This window comes from Psammomys obesus, unplaced genomic scaffold (assembly GCF_907164565.1).
Source record: "Psammomys obesus unplaced genomic scaffold, mPsaObe1.curated_primary_1811, whole genome shotgun sequence".
Taxonomy (NCBI): Eukaryota; Metazoa; Chordata; class Mammalia; order Rodentia; family Muridae; genus Psammomys; species Psammomys obesus.
The window spans coordinates 8,130,451-8,149,130 of record NW_026588752.1 but is presented as its reverse complement, the minus strand read 5'-3'; the positions used below and the strand labels follow the sequence as shown (position 1 = coordinate 8,149,130).

Genomic DNA, 18,680 nt, shown 5'->3' with positions numbered 1-18,680 from the left:
AGGAATTTGTTAGTCAATCTGGTCTAACTTCTGTTCCTCATTCTTTCTTCTTTATCTCCTAACCCTAGGAAAGGGAGGCCAAGGATGTAACCAAACCTCCTGTGTTTGGTCCTTTGGGCACACCAAAAGTTACATAAGTGTCTATCAGCAAAGACTATTTTTTATAATTGGTTAGGAGATAGTTGTCTTCTTCAATTTAAAAGCTAAAATGAAAATCACCCACTTCACCAGCTGGATGTTCTCAATAGCCCCTCTCTTAGTTTCTCACCCCAGGCCAAATTTGTCTAGCAGAGCCAATGCCAGGCAAAGATACCTGTCCTAAATGAAATAAATGAAAGGTGAGCACATAGCAATATGTGGGATCTTACCTACAGATATCAATTCAGACCATCCATTTTGGAAAGCAGAGCCACATATGACCCCCTAGAAGAGCTTCCCTGTGCCCCTGGTCTGACCAGCTCAATGTGAAGGTCCTGTGAGTTCTCTGGCCAGTCTCTGCTTACCGACTGTTGTAAGAACTTTCTCTCACTAGAGAGAAAGTTCACCAAATGCCAGCTCACCAAATGCCAACACTTTGGTTAGCTTCTGACTCTAGTGGTGTGGTGTGGGAGAAGCCCTTGGAGGTGGAGATCCTCTGTACTCTCAGTATACCCCAAGTCCACAAAGGGAACTGCACCTACCATCAGCCATAGCAGACACCTCATCCTGAAGTGCTAGGATCAGCTTGGCCTCTCGAGTGAGATACTGGCAGCGGCGCTCCTCATGCTGCAGGACAGTGGCGATGCGTCGGGACAAGTTGTGCAGACAGTTTATCACTGATGGGTCAGCATTGGCCTGCATGACAGAGGCCAAACATTCAAAATACGTACACAGAGACACATTTGTAAGGAGATAATACATGTGCACAGCTAAAGCGTAGACCATGAAAAAGGCAACCATTCCACAACTAACTATTCCCTGGCCCATAATACAAGCGTTTTTGTTTCAGAGCCATGTTCTCTCTCTATGTCCCTGACTGACCTCAAACTCAGGTCATTCCACTCTACTAGGTTTTTCCTCATAGGCAGTCACCATCCAGAATTCCCTGTGCATGTCTGAAGCCTACCTACATAAATGCGGGCTGACATCTCCATTTCTAGTCTTGGGAACAACTGTCTAGAGTTGCAGAGATGACTCTATGGGAGTCCTCGATGGGGAACACACATTCTCACTATGCTAGGACCATACAGAAAAGCAAGGGACAGCTAAGGGCACTGATCCCACCCACCTTTTATGTGATCCTGGGTCACAGGTCCTCATCTGAGGAAGAAAAACCAACTGAGCAGAGGAAACTAGTCAAACACAAAAAGCACTCAGAACAGAGGCTGAGCTGAGCAGAACCCTGGAGGTTTCTGTAATCACTGTTGTGCATTTACCATTCATGAACATGTCTGGCCTACAGTATTTAGACCTTCATTCTCAATAGGCCACACTGTTACAAGACACAATACACAAGTGTTAGCTGTTTGCTAAACATCTGTTTTCCTAGCAAAGACCCAAGTTAACCAGAGTACCAGTAGGCTCCAGGCACACAGCCCTCCCCCATGTCCATTGTACAGGTCAAAGTTGCATGCAGAAGGTTCCCAGGTCAGAAGTGTCCCTCACCCTCGGGAACCTATCAGTGACCACAGTCAGCCAGCAGGTGTACACACCCAGGCCAAGGGTGGAGCAAGCCCCTGCAGGGTCTACGGACACGCTTGAAGGAACAGATAACTGAGCCAGGCATGACTCGGTGTTTCCAGAGGCTACCAGAAATGCTGAGTAATACTTTGGGGTACGTGGTTAGAAGAGAGAAGGCCAAATGGCACCACTGATTAGGACCTCTGGTGCTGTTTTCTCATCCTGTTTATTTGCCAGGTGACTCTGTGCCTGTTACCTTTAAGTCAACATCTTACCCAGAGAATACTTTGTTCACCTAGAGTGGGAGATTTTCTAGATTCTCAGTGAGTCCCACGTTTACAAAAGAACTAATACGTGGGCAGACTTGCAAGCAGGCAGTCTGCCCTGATTCTTTATACGTAAGGCGTCCCCCCACCCATGTCCTATAAGGGCTGATTTATAAAGCATATACAATTGCTTCAAAATGAAATGTGCATTTAAGAGTCTGTGTAAAACACTTCCACTAGAAAAACAGGGAGGGAATAGTCTTGAACACAGATTACTCCTGTGACAAAGGACTGACATTACACCTGAGTCTCTGTGTTGGAGGTGCCACTAGCTGAAACGCAAAAGCATGCCTACATCAGCTACTGGAGACCACCTGTTTGAGTGTCCCCTTTGCGCAAGGTGGTCCTACCCCCGCCCCACCATAAGGCTCAATGACACGCTCTGACACTCAATGACAGGCTGACACTGAGGAAGCTGCTTTCAGCAACCAAGGCTATGCAGGGGACATGCTGAGAAAGCTGCCACCTAGAATGTGCCAGACTTTAATGAGAATGCTTTCAAAGAGCAGCCTTGCAGCTATGTGTGGTAGCTTAACCCCTGTAATGGCATCACTTGGGAGACAGAGGTAGAAGGATCAAGTTTAAGTCTATGTATGAAGTTTGAGGCCAGCCTGGGCTATGTGACACCACTGCAAACAAAGTAAACTTTCACAGGGCAGAATAAGCAGGACCAAAGTTACTATATCACTACCCATGGGACTTTCTGCCTCCCAAAAACTTGTATGCAAATATAACCAAAACTTTATAGAAACTTCCAGTCTGTAACACAGAAAGTCAGGAAGCAGGTATGGCAGTCTGCCCAATGAGACAAATATGGATGTATAAAATGTGATGGGACTAGTAGAGCCAGAGATACCATACACACTGAGATACCATACATACAGAGTCAAAAGGGTATCACAGCATAAAATAATAACCATTATTTTATAGATGTGTCTTGTAATGGAATAATGAATGGACATACGACAGGCATAGGACACCTGCCTATAATACTAGCCCTTGTGAGGTGGAAGTGGGAGGATCAGGAGTTCTAGGTCATCCCAAATAGGTAAGAGTTCATGGCTAGCCTGGGATATACAAGACCATTTCTAAAAAAGAAACAAAAGCCAGGTTTGGTGGCATATACCTTTAATCCCAGCACTCAGGAAGCAGAGGCAGGCAGGTTTCTGTGAGTTTCAGTTGAGCCTTATCTATATGGCAAGTTCTAGGCCAGCCACAGCTACAGACTGAGACCCTGTCTCAAAAGAACAGAAATGAAAAAAAAAAAAAAAAGAGAGAGAGAAAGAGAGAGAGAAAGGGCTGGAAAGATGGCTCAATGGTTAAAAACACTTGCTATTCTTCTAGAGGGTCCAGAGTTCTGTTCCTAGTATACATAAAGCGGTTCACAAACTGCTTGAAACTCCAGCTTCAGATGATATAACTTCTCTTCTGGCCTTGGACAAACACACATGTATTCATGCACATCAATAAAAATAAAAATCAAGAATGGACATGAGGCCTAGATCTTTTTTTATCCCCCTTGAGACAGGGTTTCTCTGGGTAGCCTTTGCTTTCCTGGACTCACTTTGTAGACCAGGCTGGCCTCGAACGCATAGTGATCTGCCTGCCTCTGCCTCCCCGAGTGCTGGGATTACAGGTGTGTGCCACTGAGCCCAGCTAAGGCCTAGATCTTGCTCTGAAATACAGAAGCACACGAACTGCTACTGGGTTCCTCATGGGCTTCCTGTTAAGAGGGATAAAGTGTGAATCTAGATGGCAGTAGTGAACAGGATGAATGATAAATGGTGACATTACATTATAAGTGTAATTATGTATAACTAAATTGTGAATTTTATTATTTGGTGATTTGAGGTCTTACTATACAGCCAAAGGTAAGCAGTCATGTGTGACTTAAATTGTATAATTGGGTAATTGGGCACTAAGATAGGGTTTCGTGTAGCCCAAACTGGCTTCAAATTCACTATGTAGCAGAAGCTGACCTTGAACTCCTGATTGTCCTACCTCAGTTCCCCAAGTGCTAGGATTATAGAAATGTAACATCTGGTCTAGCTGAATGTTCATCTGTCTGTTTGTTTTTGAGAAAGGATCTCTCTCATTCGGTGGCATTGGCTGGTCTCAAATTTGTGACAATTCTCCTGCCTCAGCCTCCCACTAGAGGTGTATGAAACCATACACTTTAAAATTGTACCTTATAAAATGAGAAGCAGTCAGCTAAGGATGAAGTTTCGAAACAGAGTGCTTGCCCAGCACGCATGAGGTCTTGGGTCCTAGTTTTCCATGTTAATAAAGTAAATATTGTTCTATGTATGAGTTTACAGAAAAAGCTGGAGGAGGAAGGGGAGGAGAGAAGAACAATGAGCCATGCCTCCACCTGCACACCAAAAGAGGAACTATCATGTCCACAGTCGGAGCTCTGGGTCAATGAAAACTCCCTGCACACTGGTTCTTCTCCCTCAGAGCCTCCTTCCTGATCTAACTGCTGTGCAAATACTCACCCTCAATGCAAATACCACATTGAAAAGAATCATAGTCGGTGCTTCCCGTTTTGGAGCTGGATCTGTCTTGGAGGCCTGTAAAAGAGCATAATTCTAATAAATCAAAGGTATGACATCCTGTCCATCTATCTGTTTATGTCAGTATCACTATGAACTGCAGGGTGACAAAGAAATTACTATGAATCCAAGCTGGTCTTGAACTCACAATTCTGGAATCAGGGGTGAGACACCACTGCCAACAGAGAGCCATGACTTACCACAGAAAGTATTCAGATCTATTCTACTTCACACATGAGAAAGGCCCAGAAGAATGGTAAAATGGGAGAAAGACGTTCCCCAGAGTCTTTGAGAAGCTATAGTGCTTTTTCTCAGAGAGGAGTCAACCCACTCAAACAAATGAATCACACGCATAGAAGGAGCAGAATGGCTGACACTCTGAGTTCAGTGACTGAAGGAATCAAGGTGACAATGCCCCAACTACAGGACAGAAAGAGACAAGTGGGTGGAGAGCCCAGAACCATGGCCCTGCTGCCACAGCAAGTTCTCAGGACGTTAAGAGACAGGATGGTGCTCGGCAGCCATGATGAAAAGGGGCAGCCAGTCTTGCCACAGAACCAAGACCATGTCTCTTCCCAGTTGTGGCATCTAGGCAGCTCAGTCACAAACACCGAAGTATTCAAACTACCACTGTGAAGTAGGAATTCTTCAAGCCTAATTACAAGTGTTGCCTACAAAGGGAGTTAGAACCCTGGATCCCAACCCTCCCTATAACACCCAGCAAATGTACTCATCCCTGTCTGTCACTCCAGAAGTGACTGTCAACTATCCCCCTCACACAGAAACTGAGCCCTCATTAAAGACCATTGTAGGAGGGTATCAAAGGGGTAAGATATTTCCACTGGCCCCAGAAGCTCCCCACATGGGTGAAGCCTGCAAGGCACAGCACAGCTCTTTATACAATTTCTAGATGGTATTGCATTCTGAAGCCCTTCTGAGCCTAAGTGATGCTGTCAGAGATCCTCCCTGCACACAGGACACTGGCTCTCGTGTACAAGCTCCTCTGGGTAACAGTACATTCTACTTCATTAACATTCCTCTTTACCCAAATACTCATCCATCAGAAAGTTTACATGCATATACAGAAACTTTAACACAATAATATAAAATAATAATAAAATATGTTAGCTATTAAAGCAGCATTTAACAGGAAGCGCTTGCACCATTTCTTAGAAAGTTCAGAAGCTAGACCACTATTAGTTAACTCATTCTGTTGCCTCCTCTGAAAGCAAATCTATAAGAGGAAAAGCCAGTTAGTCAAGACCCAGAATATAGTATGCAAAGGCTGGTAACAGAGAGCTGGATGTATCTCAGTGGGCCAACAACTGCATAGCCTGTGGAAGACCTTGGGGTCCAGGCATCACTGAATGAAAAGACAGGTTAGTGGCAGGGAGTACAGCGCCTGGAAACAAGTACCCAGTTACTCTCTGCTGGATCCCCAGGACCCAGGAAGGTACACAACTCATAGGAAGATCGGATCAAGTCTGCCACCCCAATGGCACACCCAGCAGCATCAATGTCAGCCTAGTTCTGGCCCTCAGAGGCAGAAGAGGCCAGGCCCACCCGCCCTAGAAAATCCTACCTGCTGAGGAGGCCGTACCTGCCCCAGAGCATGCTGCAGCAGCGTTGGGTGCCCGACAAACCGTACATTATCAATCTTCAGTTCAAATTTTTGGCCGCACATTTCAGACTTGGTTGCCAAAATTGTTGCCAGAATAACATCCGAGAACCTTAAAAATTTTAAAAGGTAGGATGGAAATGCATTAATGAAAATCACAACACCGTGCCCAGGTACCCACAAGGGGGGAGTGGCTCAGAAAATGGCAGTTCTGTGGAGCTACTTTGTCCCCAGTGGGTGGCATTTCTATCAGTGACACTCTTGCAGCAATCCCAAGGTAGGGATGTGAAATCACCGGAATTACAGGTAGAAGGCAGGAGAAGCACAGGCTGAGGCACATGCTGTCATTTCTTGCATGCTGTATGAAATTAGAAGAGAAACAGCTGCAGTTTGCACTTGAAAGGAAGATGAGCTGGGCTGGCGCTGCCCTCAGGAGCCGCTCACTGAGGCTCACAGGCAGGGGGCCCTTTCCTTACTGCACTGTGGTTTACGGAACTGTACTTCTCAACCTCTGTGACCCCATTCCCTCTGTAACAGGGCCACAAAAAGGGAGCATGCTTAATGATGCATGCAGTATGCTAACTATACCTCTTTCAGCACTGCTGCCCAGGCCTTCCCTTATTCTGAACACTTAAACTTCCCAGTTCTCATTGAGGGAATTTTGTACAAGGCATGCAGATGCACTGTGTTACAGGAACATGGGATACACAGAAACAAGGGCCATGGGGAAGTGGGAATGGCTGGGGTGTCACTGTGCAAGATCACCCCTTCTAACAGGCATCTGTACATCTGTCCCCCCTTTGCAAACTTAGTCCTCCCTGCCTGGTGGACCTGGATAAGTGACTTGCCTGCAGGGAGGAGAACACTGGGGCCTGGTGTTGCCTCTTATCTCAAAGACCAGGGACTGAGGGCCTCCACTGTAGACATACAGTCACTGTTTCTGCTCTATCCCTGAAGAGAGAAAGCACCTCTGCTCACCTATCTGCTAAGAAAAGCTTTCTAATATCTGGGGGAGGGGGGAAGGGGGAGACAGCTCCAGCACTCCCAGAACCATAGTCTGCCCTGGGCAGGGAGACCCTTACAGTCCTGCAAGAGACCATCTGGGACAAACATCCCATTGTGGGACCTTAGTCTTGTTTCTTCCGGAGGCATTCTCAGTTGGGGGAAGGGAGACAGACTAACAACATAATTCCTCCATTGCATGATGAAAAAGGAAGGTCAGCTTCAAGCAGCTGCTGTGACTCAACTCCAAAGTAGCAAATGACACCTGGATGAAAGTGTTGTCTAAAGGGGCATTCATTCTAATCTACCCTATACAAAGTAGAGCTGCACGACCGGTGACCTGGAGACAGTATTGAGCAAAAGCCAGCTATGCTGAACATGCAAGACAAGCAGCTGTGCAATTCTCCCACTTCTGCCCATGCTAGTGAGAAAGCTCCAGGCTGCTGTGGCCTGGAAGGCTTTCACTGGTTTCCTGCAGAATTAGCAGGATCCCCCAGCTGCCACAGGGCTTCTGCGCCCCTAAATAAACCAGATACAGAGACTTGGTCACAAGGGGATTCTCTGCTCTCTGCAATGAGGGTCTGGTCAAACCTTCTAGAACTAGTCTTATCACTGACATTTTGGGACCTGCAGGACACATAGCCAAGTCCTTAGTCCCTCCTTTCCTGGAACATTAATGTCTGGGTGATTGAAATGAGATGGAAGACCCCAGCATCTCAGACTAGGGCATTTTATAGGTTTTATTCAAAAACTCTACACAGCTTTCTGCCCTATTCCACCTGTCTGAAGGACACACTGATGCAGAAGGCTCAGGATAGTGAAACCCTAGCAAACATCTCCGCTCTGATCCAGCCAACATTTCACATCACATCTAAGCAAGCAGCATCTGACATTCTCCCACCTATCATTCAAAAACTTCACAGGCAAGAAGAGCAGATGGAAGAATGACCATAACCACTCCAGAACGTTTCTTCCTTGATAGTCAAAATCTCCACTAAAAAATCCCGCTCTGTCATGAAGAGCCACAGACATGCTTCAGGGATGCCCAGAGGCAAGCAACTCCCCTCCATGAATAGGAAAATCACCCCTGAAGGAACAAAATCAAATCTTACCCTCTCAGAGGCCCGACCCCCAGAGATGGATATGTATTACTGAACTTAAGCCATACTGCCTTAAACAGCTGTTCCAGGAAGTCCCTGTGAGGCTGGCCATTCTGTTAATCTGAGCAGGTCTCGCTCCGGCATGCCGCCTCCTGACATTACACATTTATGAGGAAAAGAAACTTGCTTGGCTGTGGACGTCACACAGTGCTTGATGATGTAATGTGCACAAAGACAAAGTCATCATGAGACCGGGGAAGGGGTATAACTTACATTAGCAAATTACAAGGAGCAAGGTTCACTGTTTCCAAAATTTACAAAAATCCTTTGAAAACATGGTAAATGTAATAGAAAATAAACAGCTGCTACAAAAACTACAAATTTCTAACTTGAACATCTAAGAAAAACATAGTTAGGAAGACGTAACAGCCCACGTGAAAAGTAGACCAGGATTCTATTTTTAACAAAACATTCTGGGCTGGGGCTACCCAAAAATGGAGAGGGACAGAGACAGGAAAGGAGCACAACTCTACACCTTCAGTCTGCCTTTTTGTGTGTGCGTGTGTGTGTGTGTGTATGTGTGTGTGTGTGTGTACGAATATTTCTTCCTGCATGTGTGTATGTGCTTCAGGTGTGTATTTGAGGCCCATGAAAGAGAGCCATGAAGAGGGTACTGGATCCCCTGAAACTGAAATTAGAGAGTTGTGAGCTGTCATATATGTGCTCAGAATTGAACCCAAGCCCTCTGCAAGAACACATGCTCTTAACCACTGAGCCCTCTCTCCAGCCCTCTGCCTGCCAGTTGATGGAAACTCACTATATGTACATCCATGGCCCACACAGGATATACTGCAGGGGACAAGACAGTGCAGCCTAGAACAGCTCTGTATCATCTTCATGGGGACATTTTTGCCACTACTTGGAATATTCAGTTTGATCTAATCCTGAGTATTTAACTAAACCCTCAAATACTCAAATGTTGTTAATACAGACTATTTCTCTGTTTCTCCCTCTCTCAAAACTAAAGCCAAGGAGCAATGGTCATGAGCCCCTGCTGTGACACTGGGACAGGAAGATGAGAAACCCACACATGTTGACCCAACATCATGGGACTACTAGTTCCTTTTGGTGGAGGAGGTTTGTCCAGCACACCTGGTACAGAAATCTCTCTGGTGCCAGCCAACCATATTTTAGGTTCTCAGGGGATGAGAAACAGCTCAATAATTCTGGGTGGGAAAAGGAAATCTGGGCTCTTGAGAGGCAGGGAGGGTTCCAAGCTAGGGCCTATGCACCTCGTTAGTCATTCTTCAACATTGAGAGGAATTAGGCAGTAAGCACAATTACAAGAAGATAAGGCAGCCGGAATCAAGACAGAAAAAGGGTGGAGAGATCTTGGTCTTACCCTGCAACCAATTGCTCATCGGTTGGAGGACATGGCTTGCTGAAATAGGAACAGGACCATCAAGACCAAACAAAACATTCTTTCCTTAAAACCATGAAAAGTTACAAGGTTGTTTTATAAAAACAGCATTAAAGTCTAGTGGAAGCACCACTATTAAGTATTAGCTGAATGACAGAACTTACCGGACGAGAAAGAAGACACACATACCCCAGATGAACACTTACCAAGGGGTTTTTCTCACTAAAGCTCAAATTCTCACACAGAAATACAGGCCAGGAGAGAATGAGAGTCACTGTTCGGAATCCAGGACAACATCGAAAGACCAGACCCTAGTGCCACAAGACTTAGCTCTATACCTGGGACAGTATCTGATCTCCCCAAGAGTCAGTTTCTTATCTGTATGAGAACAAATAAGATGCCCAGACAGGAGAGCCTTCTGGCCTATAGTGTCATGTGCGCATCATCCAGGCCCAGATCCTGAAATGTGGTGGACCACCTGTACACTGACCTCCCTGAGCTTACCCTACCTTACCCTAGCTGGTAAGGAGGTCACAGTAGAACCAAGCTCACTCATGTCAGGACACTGGGGTTTCTGGACTATCTGACTTAGGTTTTTAGTGTTTTGATGTTTTATGTCCCTGTGAAGAACATTATATTCTAAACTTGCTGCTTTCCAAGCAACGGAAAGCTACATAAGGGCCCTAGTTGCATGACCCACTGTTCTCTGTCCAGCTTGCTCTCACCAAGAAACACGTGGCCAAAGACCCATGTAAGAGGAACATATAACAAAGGAGGACTTCCCTAGCAGCTTCAAACTTAAGCTCATCAGATTATATAGTACAACACAAAAGGGTGAGATATTTAATAGACTTCACTCAGCATCCTAACAGGTCAAGCCTCACTCGGCATTATCTCTTACAACTAGACCAGTCACAATGGGCCATCCAACAGAACTTTTACCAGGATGGATACATTCCAAATGTGCATATATCATTCAGTAGTCGCTGAGCAGCTAAGATGAGGGGGGACTAAGGAGCTGGATTCTTTTCATTTCAGAGATGTTTATTTATTGACTGTTTGGTTTTGTTTGTTTGTTTGTTTTTCTGAGACACGGTCTCCCCATATCCCATGTCAACTTCAAATCTACCATATAGCCAAAGATGACCTTGATCGTCTAATCCACTTGCCTCCAACTCTTAAATTCTAGGATTACAGGAATTTACCACCACATCCAGTTTATAAAGTGCTGGGAATTCAAGTATTTCTGTAGAAATACCCATACTGGCCAGTGTCTACAATCCTGACTGAGAAGTACAGTTCTGGTCCTGGATTACAAAAGGCAGAACCCCATCAGTTAGGCTTCCACCTGGGAAGCTGGCAGCAGAACACCCTGCAGGTCCCAGAAAGGGAGGCACCTTTGGGAACAGTCAGGGAAGACAGAGTGAGTTTTGCTGTAGCACTGCACTGCTTCAGAAGGCCTGGCAAAGAACTGGGTCCCAAAGGGAATTAATCTCATCTTGTAGACATGGGGTCAGGGGTCAGCAGATGATGTAATGTTAAAATTACCAAATAAAGCAATTCTCAAGCTCAACTGAAGAATTTAGACAAAAGCACTCTTTCCAAGTTTTCTTTTTATTATGCTAAATACTGAGATGGGTCCTTACAAAAACATCTTTATTAAGTCTCTGAAATTTAGCTTCAAGAATGAGGTGCTGTTCAAAGTCTGACATGGTGGCATGGTGACCTTTGATGCTAGCACTCTCAAGGCAGAGGCAGATGGATCTCTGTGAGTTTGAGGCCAGCCTGGTCTATAGAGAGTTCTAGGATAGCCAGAGCTACATAGAGAAACCTATCTTGAAAAACTAGGGAGGAGGAGTTAGAGTTAGAAGCCTCAACTCCAATGATTCTTGGGAGATTCAGACCTGTGATAAGAGGCTAAGGACTAATTAACATGCCACAGCGATCTGGAGGCCAGCAGCTCTCAGTCCCTGCCTGAACTTTCTAGCCCAGAAGCTGGGCTTCCTCTCCCCCAGAGGCTCTTCACTATATAATCCAGATATTTTGGTTCTCTCTCTCTCTCTCTCTCTCTCTCTCTCTCTCTCTCTCCCTTTCCCCCCCTCCCTTCTCTCCTTTCTCTCAGCTCCCTCAACACCCCACTCCGCTTTTCTGTCTCCCTCTGCATGGCGACTTCCCTGGACCTCATTCCCTGGAACTGCTGAACACACCTGAGAACTGACCCCAGTGACCCTGCCTTTATACTTAAACATGGCTTGAGTTGGCTCATTTCATCAGCAGAAAATACCAATCAGGAGGTGCCATGAGGGCAGTCCTGCTCCACAGTAATCTGTGGCACAGGTGGAAATCAAGACACACCTACCTGCCCAGCATGAAGGGGCAAAAGGGTTTGTCTTGGTTTTGTTTTGAGACAGCCTCATATAGCCCAGGCTGGCCTGAAAATTTGCTAAGGAGCTGAAGCTGCCCTTCAATTCTTGACCCTCCCTGTGTCCACCTTCCAAATACTATTTATTGCAGACAGGTACCACCACAACCAGCTGGGGGGAAAGCTTTCTATGTGCCTTGTGACACGTTTATTTGAGCCACCATCCTTAAAGGAAAAATACCCACAAGCTTCTACATCAAGAGTTTCCTCCAAAAAGACCAGTAATTTTCCATCCCCAACCACCCCAACCTACCATTCTTCCCACTTCTACCATGCTCACAGGGAAGGGCAAAATAAATAAATAAATACATACATACATACATACATACATACATACATACATACATACATACATACATACATACAAACATACCACTTTGGCCCATGCCTTTAATCCCAGCACTCTGGAGGAAGAGGCAGATGATCTCTGTGAGTTTCAGGACAGCCTGAACTACAGATCAAGTTCCAGGACAGCCAAGGCTACACAAAGAAACTCTGTTTCAGGGGACACACACATACTTTAGGAGCCGAGGATGTGGCTCGTGCATCAACATGGTTGCCTGTGTTGTTCTCACCTAACAACCAGAAGCCCTGGGTTTTATCCCTACGACCACATAAAATAGACACAATGGCATATGCCTGTCAGTTCAGCACTTGAGAGGTAGAGGCAGAAAGATCAGTTCACAGTGATCCTTAGCTACATAAAGGCCGGCCTGAAACCCTGACACAAAAACTAAAAATGAAATAAAATAAAACAAACAAAAATCCCACATACTTTTGGCACTGTGAATCACAACTGTACATATGTTTCCACAAAGAACTGACAGGAAACAGCACTGACTCACTACATAGCAAAGACCCAGTGTGGAGTCTCAGTGGTCTTCTGGGAGAAAAGCCTCATCCTGTTGTTCTTCTTTTGGTTTGGTTTTTTTGAGACAGGGTTTCTCTGTGTGGCTGTGGCTGTCCTGAACTCACTTTGTAGGTCCTCCTGTCTCTGCCTCCTGCGTGCTGGGATCAAAGGCATGCATCACCACCATACAACTGGAAGCCCTATCTTTCACCTCACATGGGCCACTGTCCGTTTCAGGGGATCCAGGCAAGTAAATCACAATCTTCTCTCCTTTATCCAGGCATGTACTGTCCCTTACTAACCTTACTATGAACATAGGAAGACAGAAGTGGTACTATGAATGGAGAGCCTGACAGTCCTCCTAGACACAGAGAAGTGAACACAGGGAAGGGCAAAACTTGCCTTCCATCCAGGCCTAAAAGAGTGTCCAGAGTCATGGCAGGCCAGCTCCCACTGTGCCCAGGCTGCACTGTGCCTGAACACCTGCACCTGATTACTAAGCCAAGGAAGTAGGTCTAAGAACAGCAAAGGGATCTGCCTTCCTCTAAGATCCTCTCATTGGAGAGAAATGTACCATGCAGCCATGCCTTATCCATCCTCTGGCTCCTTTACCAACACACTGGCCACAGCTGGTGCATGAGCTAAAATCTAAGCAAGTCAGGGCCTAGCAATATAGCCCCAGCTCTTCACTACATGGAAAAGGGCACCAGATTTCTCAGAGAGACAAACATCTGGGTCAACAGGAAGGCAGAGCTCTGCTCAGGCCTGGGAAGAGAACCAGCCCTTCTGCCCAGAATGACTGATGAGACCTTACCTGGAGTCACCATCCTGGTCATCCACATGTTCACCCGTGTTGTTGACAGCATATCTGCTACGTGGTTTATCTGAGTGAAGGTAAAAGAAGCATGGCTAAGAAAGTACGACCTCTCCACACACAGGATGGGGGGGTATTAAAACCCATGACGTCCACTGTCTACACAATTATTATTCAGAGGAACACATATTCATACATATTGAAAATATTAGGCTGAATGAATGCCTGATACAGAATGTCAAATATCACTTAGATGAAAACTCCATAATGAGCAAATTCATAGGGATACAAAGTCAACTGGACATTAACAAGGGCTAGGAGCAAGGGGAAATGAATTATTATTGTATAGACTTTAATTTCAGATGATTAAAGTTTTAGAAATATATAATGGTGATGGTTTCACAGTGGAAAGAATGCAGTTAATACTACTGAGTCATATACTTAAAATGGCTAAAATGGCAAATCTCATGTTATATCTATAATACCATAATAAAATATTTTCAGGGGTCAGGGAGCAGGTATCTCAGTGGCAGTGCTTAGCATGTATGAGACTAGGTTCTATCTGAAGCATGGGAGAAAATTATAAGAAGGTTCCCAAGAAGTTATGACAATGTGGGGAGATGGTTTTGCTACTCTTTGGAGGAGGGGGTTGAGACAGAATCTCACTATATAGCCAGGGCCCGCCTCAATCTCTATATAGCTGCAGCTGAACCTGAACTCCAGTTGTCTCCTTAATGTTGGATGTACAGTGTTGGGATTAGAGATGTGGGGCACCATGCCCAGCTACGGCTGTTAATTTTCTTATAAAATTTTTTATATATACAAAATTATACATGTGGGAGATCTGCACATAAACACCCTCAGTATGTGATGGTGACTAGAAAAGAAAAAAAGAATCTTTAGATGTACACACTGTAGCCTTCACACACATACAATTCTTTACTAGAACACTGCGGTTTAAAAGCCCTGTGATGGCCGGCTGTCATGGCACACGCCTGTAATCTCAGCACTTAGGAAGCAAGAGCAGAAGGATGGCTGCAAGTCCAAGGACAGCCTGGATCTACATGGCATGTTCCAGGTCCCGCCAAGACTAGACAGAGAGATTCTGTCTGAAAACGAAGGGGTTGGGGAGGGGCTAAGGAGATGGCTCTGTGGGCAAGTTCCTACTATGCGAGTACGAAAACCTGCGTTTGGAGCCCCAGTAAGCCACAACAAACACCAGGCATGGCAGCATGTGCCTACAGCTCTAGTGCCGGGGGTTGCTGACAGGTGAATTCCAGGGCCTCCAATGTAGCCAAAACATTAATCTCCAGGTTCAGAGTAAGCCTATTTCAAAAAAATAAGCTATGAAGTAATTGGGAAAGACAGCCCAATATCAATCTGTGGCATCCACACATGCTTGCACATGCACACACATACATACACATATTTAAGATGTATATACATACATATCATACATACATATTAAAAATTAAAAAGCAGTCAGATGTAGTGGAGTGTGCCTTTCTTTCTTTTTTGTTTTTGGTTTTGGTTTTTCAAGACAGGGTTTCTCTGTGTGGCCTTGGCTGTCCTGGACTCGCTTTATGGACCAGGCCAATCTAGAACTCAAAAATATCTGTCTGCCTCTGCCTTCTGAGTGCTGGGATTACCGGCATGTGTCACCACACCCAGCTAATAAAAATACATTTTTAAAATAAATAGAAAAGACTCTAAAAAGAATACAAAATGACCATCAAAGAAAAAACCCAAAATACCGGCAAGGGAGAAAATAATGACAAGAACAGTTAGGATACAGTTCAGTGTTGGAACACTCACAAGGCTCTGAGTTCCATGCTCCACTGAAAAAAGGAATAGAAAACATACTATCTTCTTGAATGGGAATATTCGGCAGGAAGATCTTTTTCTCCCCTATTAATCAGAACATTTCCGAAAGCTGTATCTGCTCTCATTGTTCTCAGGGGCAGAAGCAAGACAATGAAAGAAATGTCATTGTTTGCAAAAGGCCACAGTAACACACATCCTTTGCTGTCTTCTTGAGGCCCACCACCTCCAGAAGTTTGCCTGAGGTAAATGTGTCTACCTTACCAAATACAAGAACAAGTCTAACTGGAGCGTCAAGACTAAGAACAAAATACAGCCCAGGACCCAGCAAATGAAGTACTTATGAATGATGTTTTGCAACCAGGCATGGTGGCACATGCCTATCCCAGCACTCAGGAGGCAGGGGCAGGCATGTCGTTTTGAGTTGGAGCCCAGCCTGATGTACATAGTGTTTCCAGGCCAGCCAAGAGTAAGTCCCTATCTCAAAATAGTAAAAATTATCTATTGCATGAATTTCGTGAAGGAACCACACCTGAACCCAAGAAGGCAGCTACTACAGCGTCCAGCTCACCTTGAGAATTTTAACAGTCATACAATAAATGTTCTAATGAAAAACTTAGAGTTTTCTCTTGTTAACATCTTGAAATAGGCAGAGCCTGGTGGTGCTCACTTATCCTAGTTCACCAGAAGCAAAGAGGAAGGCAGGTGCCATTAGTCTAAGGCTAGCCTAGTTTACATGGTAAATTCCTAGCCAACCTGAAATAGAGTTAAACCCTGACTCGAAACACCTAACCGGTATCACCTTCATCATCTAGCAGAGAAAAAGGTCTTACAGATAATAAAATTCAGGAACCAGAAACCACAAGAGAACAGACTTAAAACCTGATACCATAAAAATCAAAATTCTGGCAAAACCTACACAGAAAAAGTAAACTGGCTACCTACTGTGACAAAAAAAAATTTTTTTTTGAAACAGAATCTTACCATGTGGCTCTGGCTAATCTAGAACTCACTGCGTACACCAGGTTTAGATATGTACCTGCCTCTGTATCCAGAGTGCTGGAATTAAAGGCATCCACCACCACTCCTGGTCCAAAATCCTTACCTTCTGCTTAAATATATAAACAATGCTTTCAAATATGTATAAGGAAAATTAACAATTCAAGAGAAAAATCTGGCCCAGGACATGAGTTCTCTGAAGAGCAAATCTAAATGGCTCTGGAAACAGGAAAACAAGCTTGTTCTCATTAAGACAATGCACAATAAAACTATCAGATAGAGTTTCTTGTCATCACACCAATGAAGATTGAAAATTGTTTAGAACATGGTCATTAGCCCATGATTTGTTCCTACAGATATTCTACAAAAGATAATATCCAGAAAGGACCTGTGTAGTTTGTGGGGAATTGCCTGATAGAGGAGGTACTAGGGGCTGGGTATGTGACCTAAACACACAGGTAGAGGCCAGAGCAAAATCTAGTGTCTTCCTTTACTGTCACCTTACTGCCTTGAGACCGGGTGTCTCACGGAATAAGAACCTTACCCTTTAGGCTAGGCTGGCTGACAGGGAGCTCTCGGGACCAGGCACCACAGCCATTTCAGGCTTTTCACATAGGTGCTGGGGCTTCCAAGTGAGGTTCTCATGCTTGCAGAACAGTGCTCTTACCTGCTTAACCATCTGCCCAGACCCCACAAGACTGGAAAAAAAAAAAAAAAACAACAACAACAACAACACTGCCCTTAACACGTGGCTGGCTGAATAAGTCATAGTATACTCATCTCACAGAATTTGCTGAAGTCATTAAAAAAAAAAAAAAAGCCTCTCCATAAGTTGATCTTGTATTCAAGACATAGACAAAGTACAAATGAAAATGGGCAAACAGGCCTGGGTAGTGGTGGCACATGTCTTGAATCCCAGCACCGGGCAAAGACACGTGTATCTCTGTGTTCGAGGCCAGACTGGTTTACAGAGCCAACTCCAGGACAGCCAGGGCTACACAGAGAAACCCTGTCTCAAAAAAAGAAAAGAAAAGAAAAGAAAGAAGGAAGGAAGGAAGGAAGGAAGGAAGGAAGGAAGGAAGGAAGAAAGAAAGAAAGAAAGAAAGAAAGAAAGAAAGAAAGAAAGAAAGAAAAATGGCCAACAGTGTATTTCCAGTTGTACTTACTTAGTTCATGTGTGCTTATGCTTGTGTATACAGAGAAGGTTCTGGAAAATAGTAACGGTAGTTGCCCTTTAGGGGCTAAGGCCCAGAGTCCTGAGGGCATAATACCAGCTTTGCTTTTGTAATTTAAAACCCTTTGAATTAGCAAGCTTTAAGACTAATGTTTAGCCAGGGGAAGGCTATGTTCTCATGCAGCAGGGCACAACTAGAGAGAAGGATGTGCTCAGGAAATCCAAAAGGCTTCAAGACAGACGATACAACATTAAAGCCACCGTCCTGTAATTCGCTGGGGGAGGGGGTGGTGGCACAGTATTTTATTTTTCGGTGGAGACACTTGCGGAGTTTATGTACAGGACGGCTGACTATCAAAATGGTGAGCTATGATTATACCCGCAGTGGGCAGGAACAGAGTTCAAGGGCAACTTCAGACCTTACACTGGTTCATATTTTCTGTACTAATGTTTAAATTCGTGTCTGTGTGTGTAATACCTAGTGTCTTTATTTTTTTTGTTTTTGTTTGGAGAAGAGGCTGGCCTTGCGCTCACGGCAATACTCCGGCCTCCTGGGCGCTGGGGTTACAGCTGTGCAGCACTGCTAGAACCGGCAATTCTTACGTATGGTTCAAGTGTTTCACGGGCTGGAGTCTCCGTGCACCCTTTCCTCCTCCTCCGCACTGCGCCCTCCGCGGGCAGGGCGGGTGGCCGCCAGGTGCCACTTACTTGTCTGGGACGCGGGATGCTCCTGGCTCCTCTGGAAGGGGTACCTGAAGAGCAGCTTATTGCCCCTGCTGCCCGAGCTCACCAGGATCACGCTGATGGGGCTGGTATTATCCCCCATCCTGCGGGGGCCGGGGCGGGGGCCTGAGGGTGGGGGCCCTCGCGTGGGGACCGCGAAGCTAGAGGCTAGGAGCCTAAGCCAGTCCCCGGCCGGCAGC

The 18,680-nt window shown here is 45.3% G+C and overlaps 1 protein-coding gene across 2 annotated transcripts in view; it reads right to left on the bottom strand.

Moving 5' to 3' along the window:
• Positions 1 to 18,680, bottom strand: part of Nprl3 (NPR3 like, GATOR1 complex subunit) — a 37,440-nt gene extending 18,760 nt beyond the window's left edge. The window contains exons 1-6 of one of the 2 annotated variants that reach the window (XM_055604428.1): positions 18,466 to 18,680; positions 13,764 to 13,833; positions 9,660 to 9,698; positions 6,138 to 6,267; positions 4,481 to 4,555; positions 681 to 834 (exon numbers count right to left, since the gene is read on the bottom strand). In XM_055604428.1, the coding sequence (XP_055460403.1) occupies positions 681 to 834; positions 4,481 to 4,555; positions 6,138 to 6,267; positions 9,660 to 9,698; positions 13,764 to 13,833; positions 18,466 to 18,583 (586 nt within the window). In that variant the 5' untranslated portion in view covers positions 18,584 to 18,680. The remainder of the gene's footprint in view (positions 1 to 680; positions 835 to 4,480; positions 4,556 to 6,137; positions 6,268 to 9,659; positions 9,699 to 13,763; positions 13,834 to 18,465) is intronic. The other variant, XM_055604429.1, reaches the window with a different exon arrangement.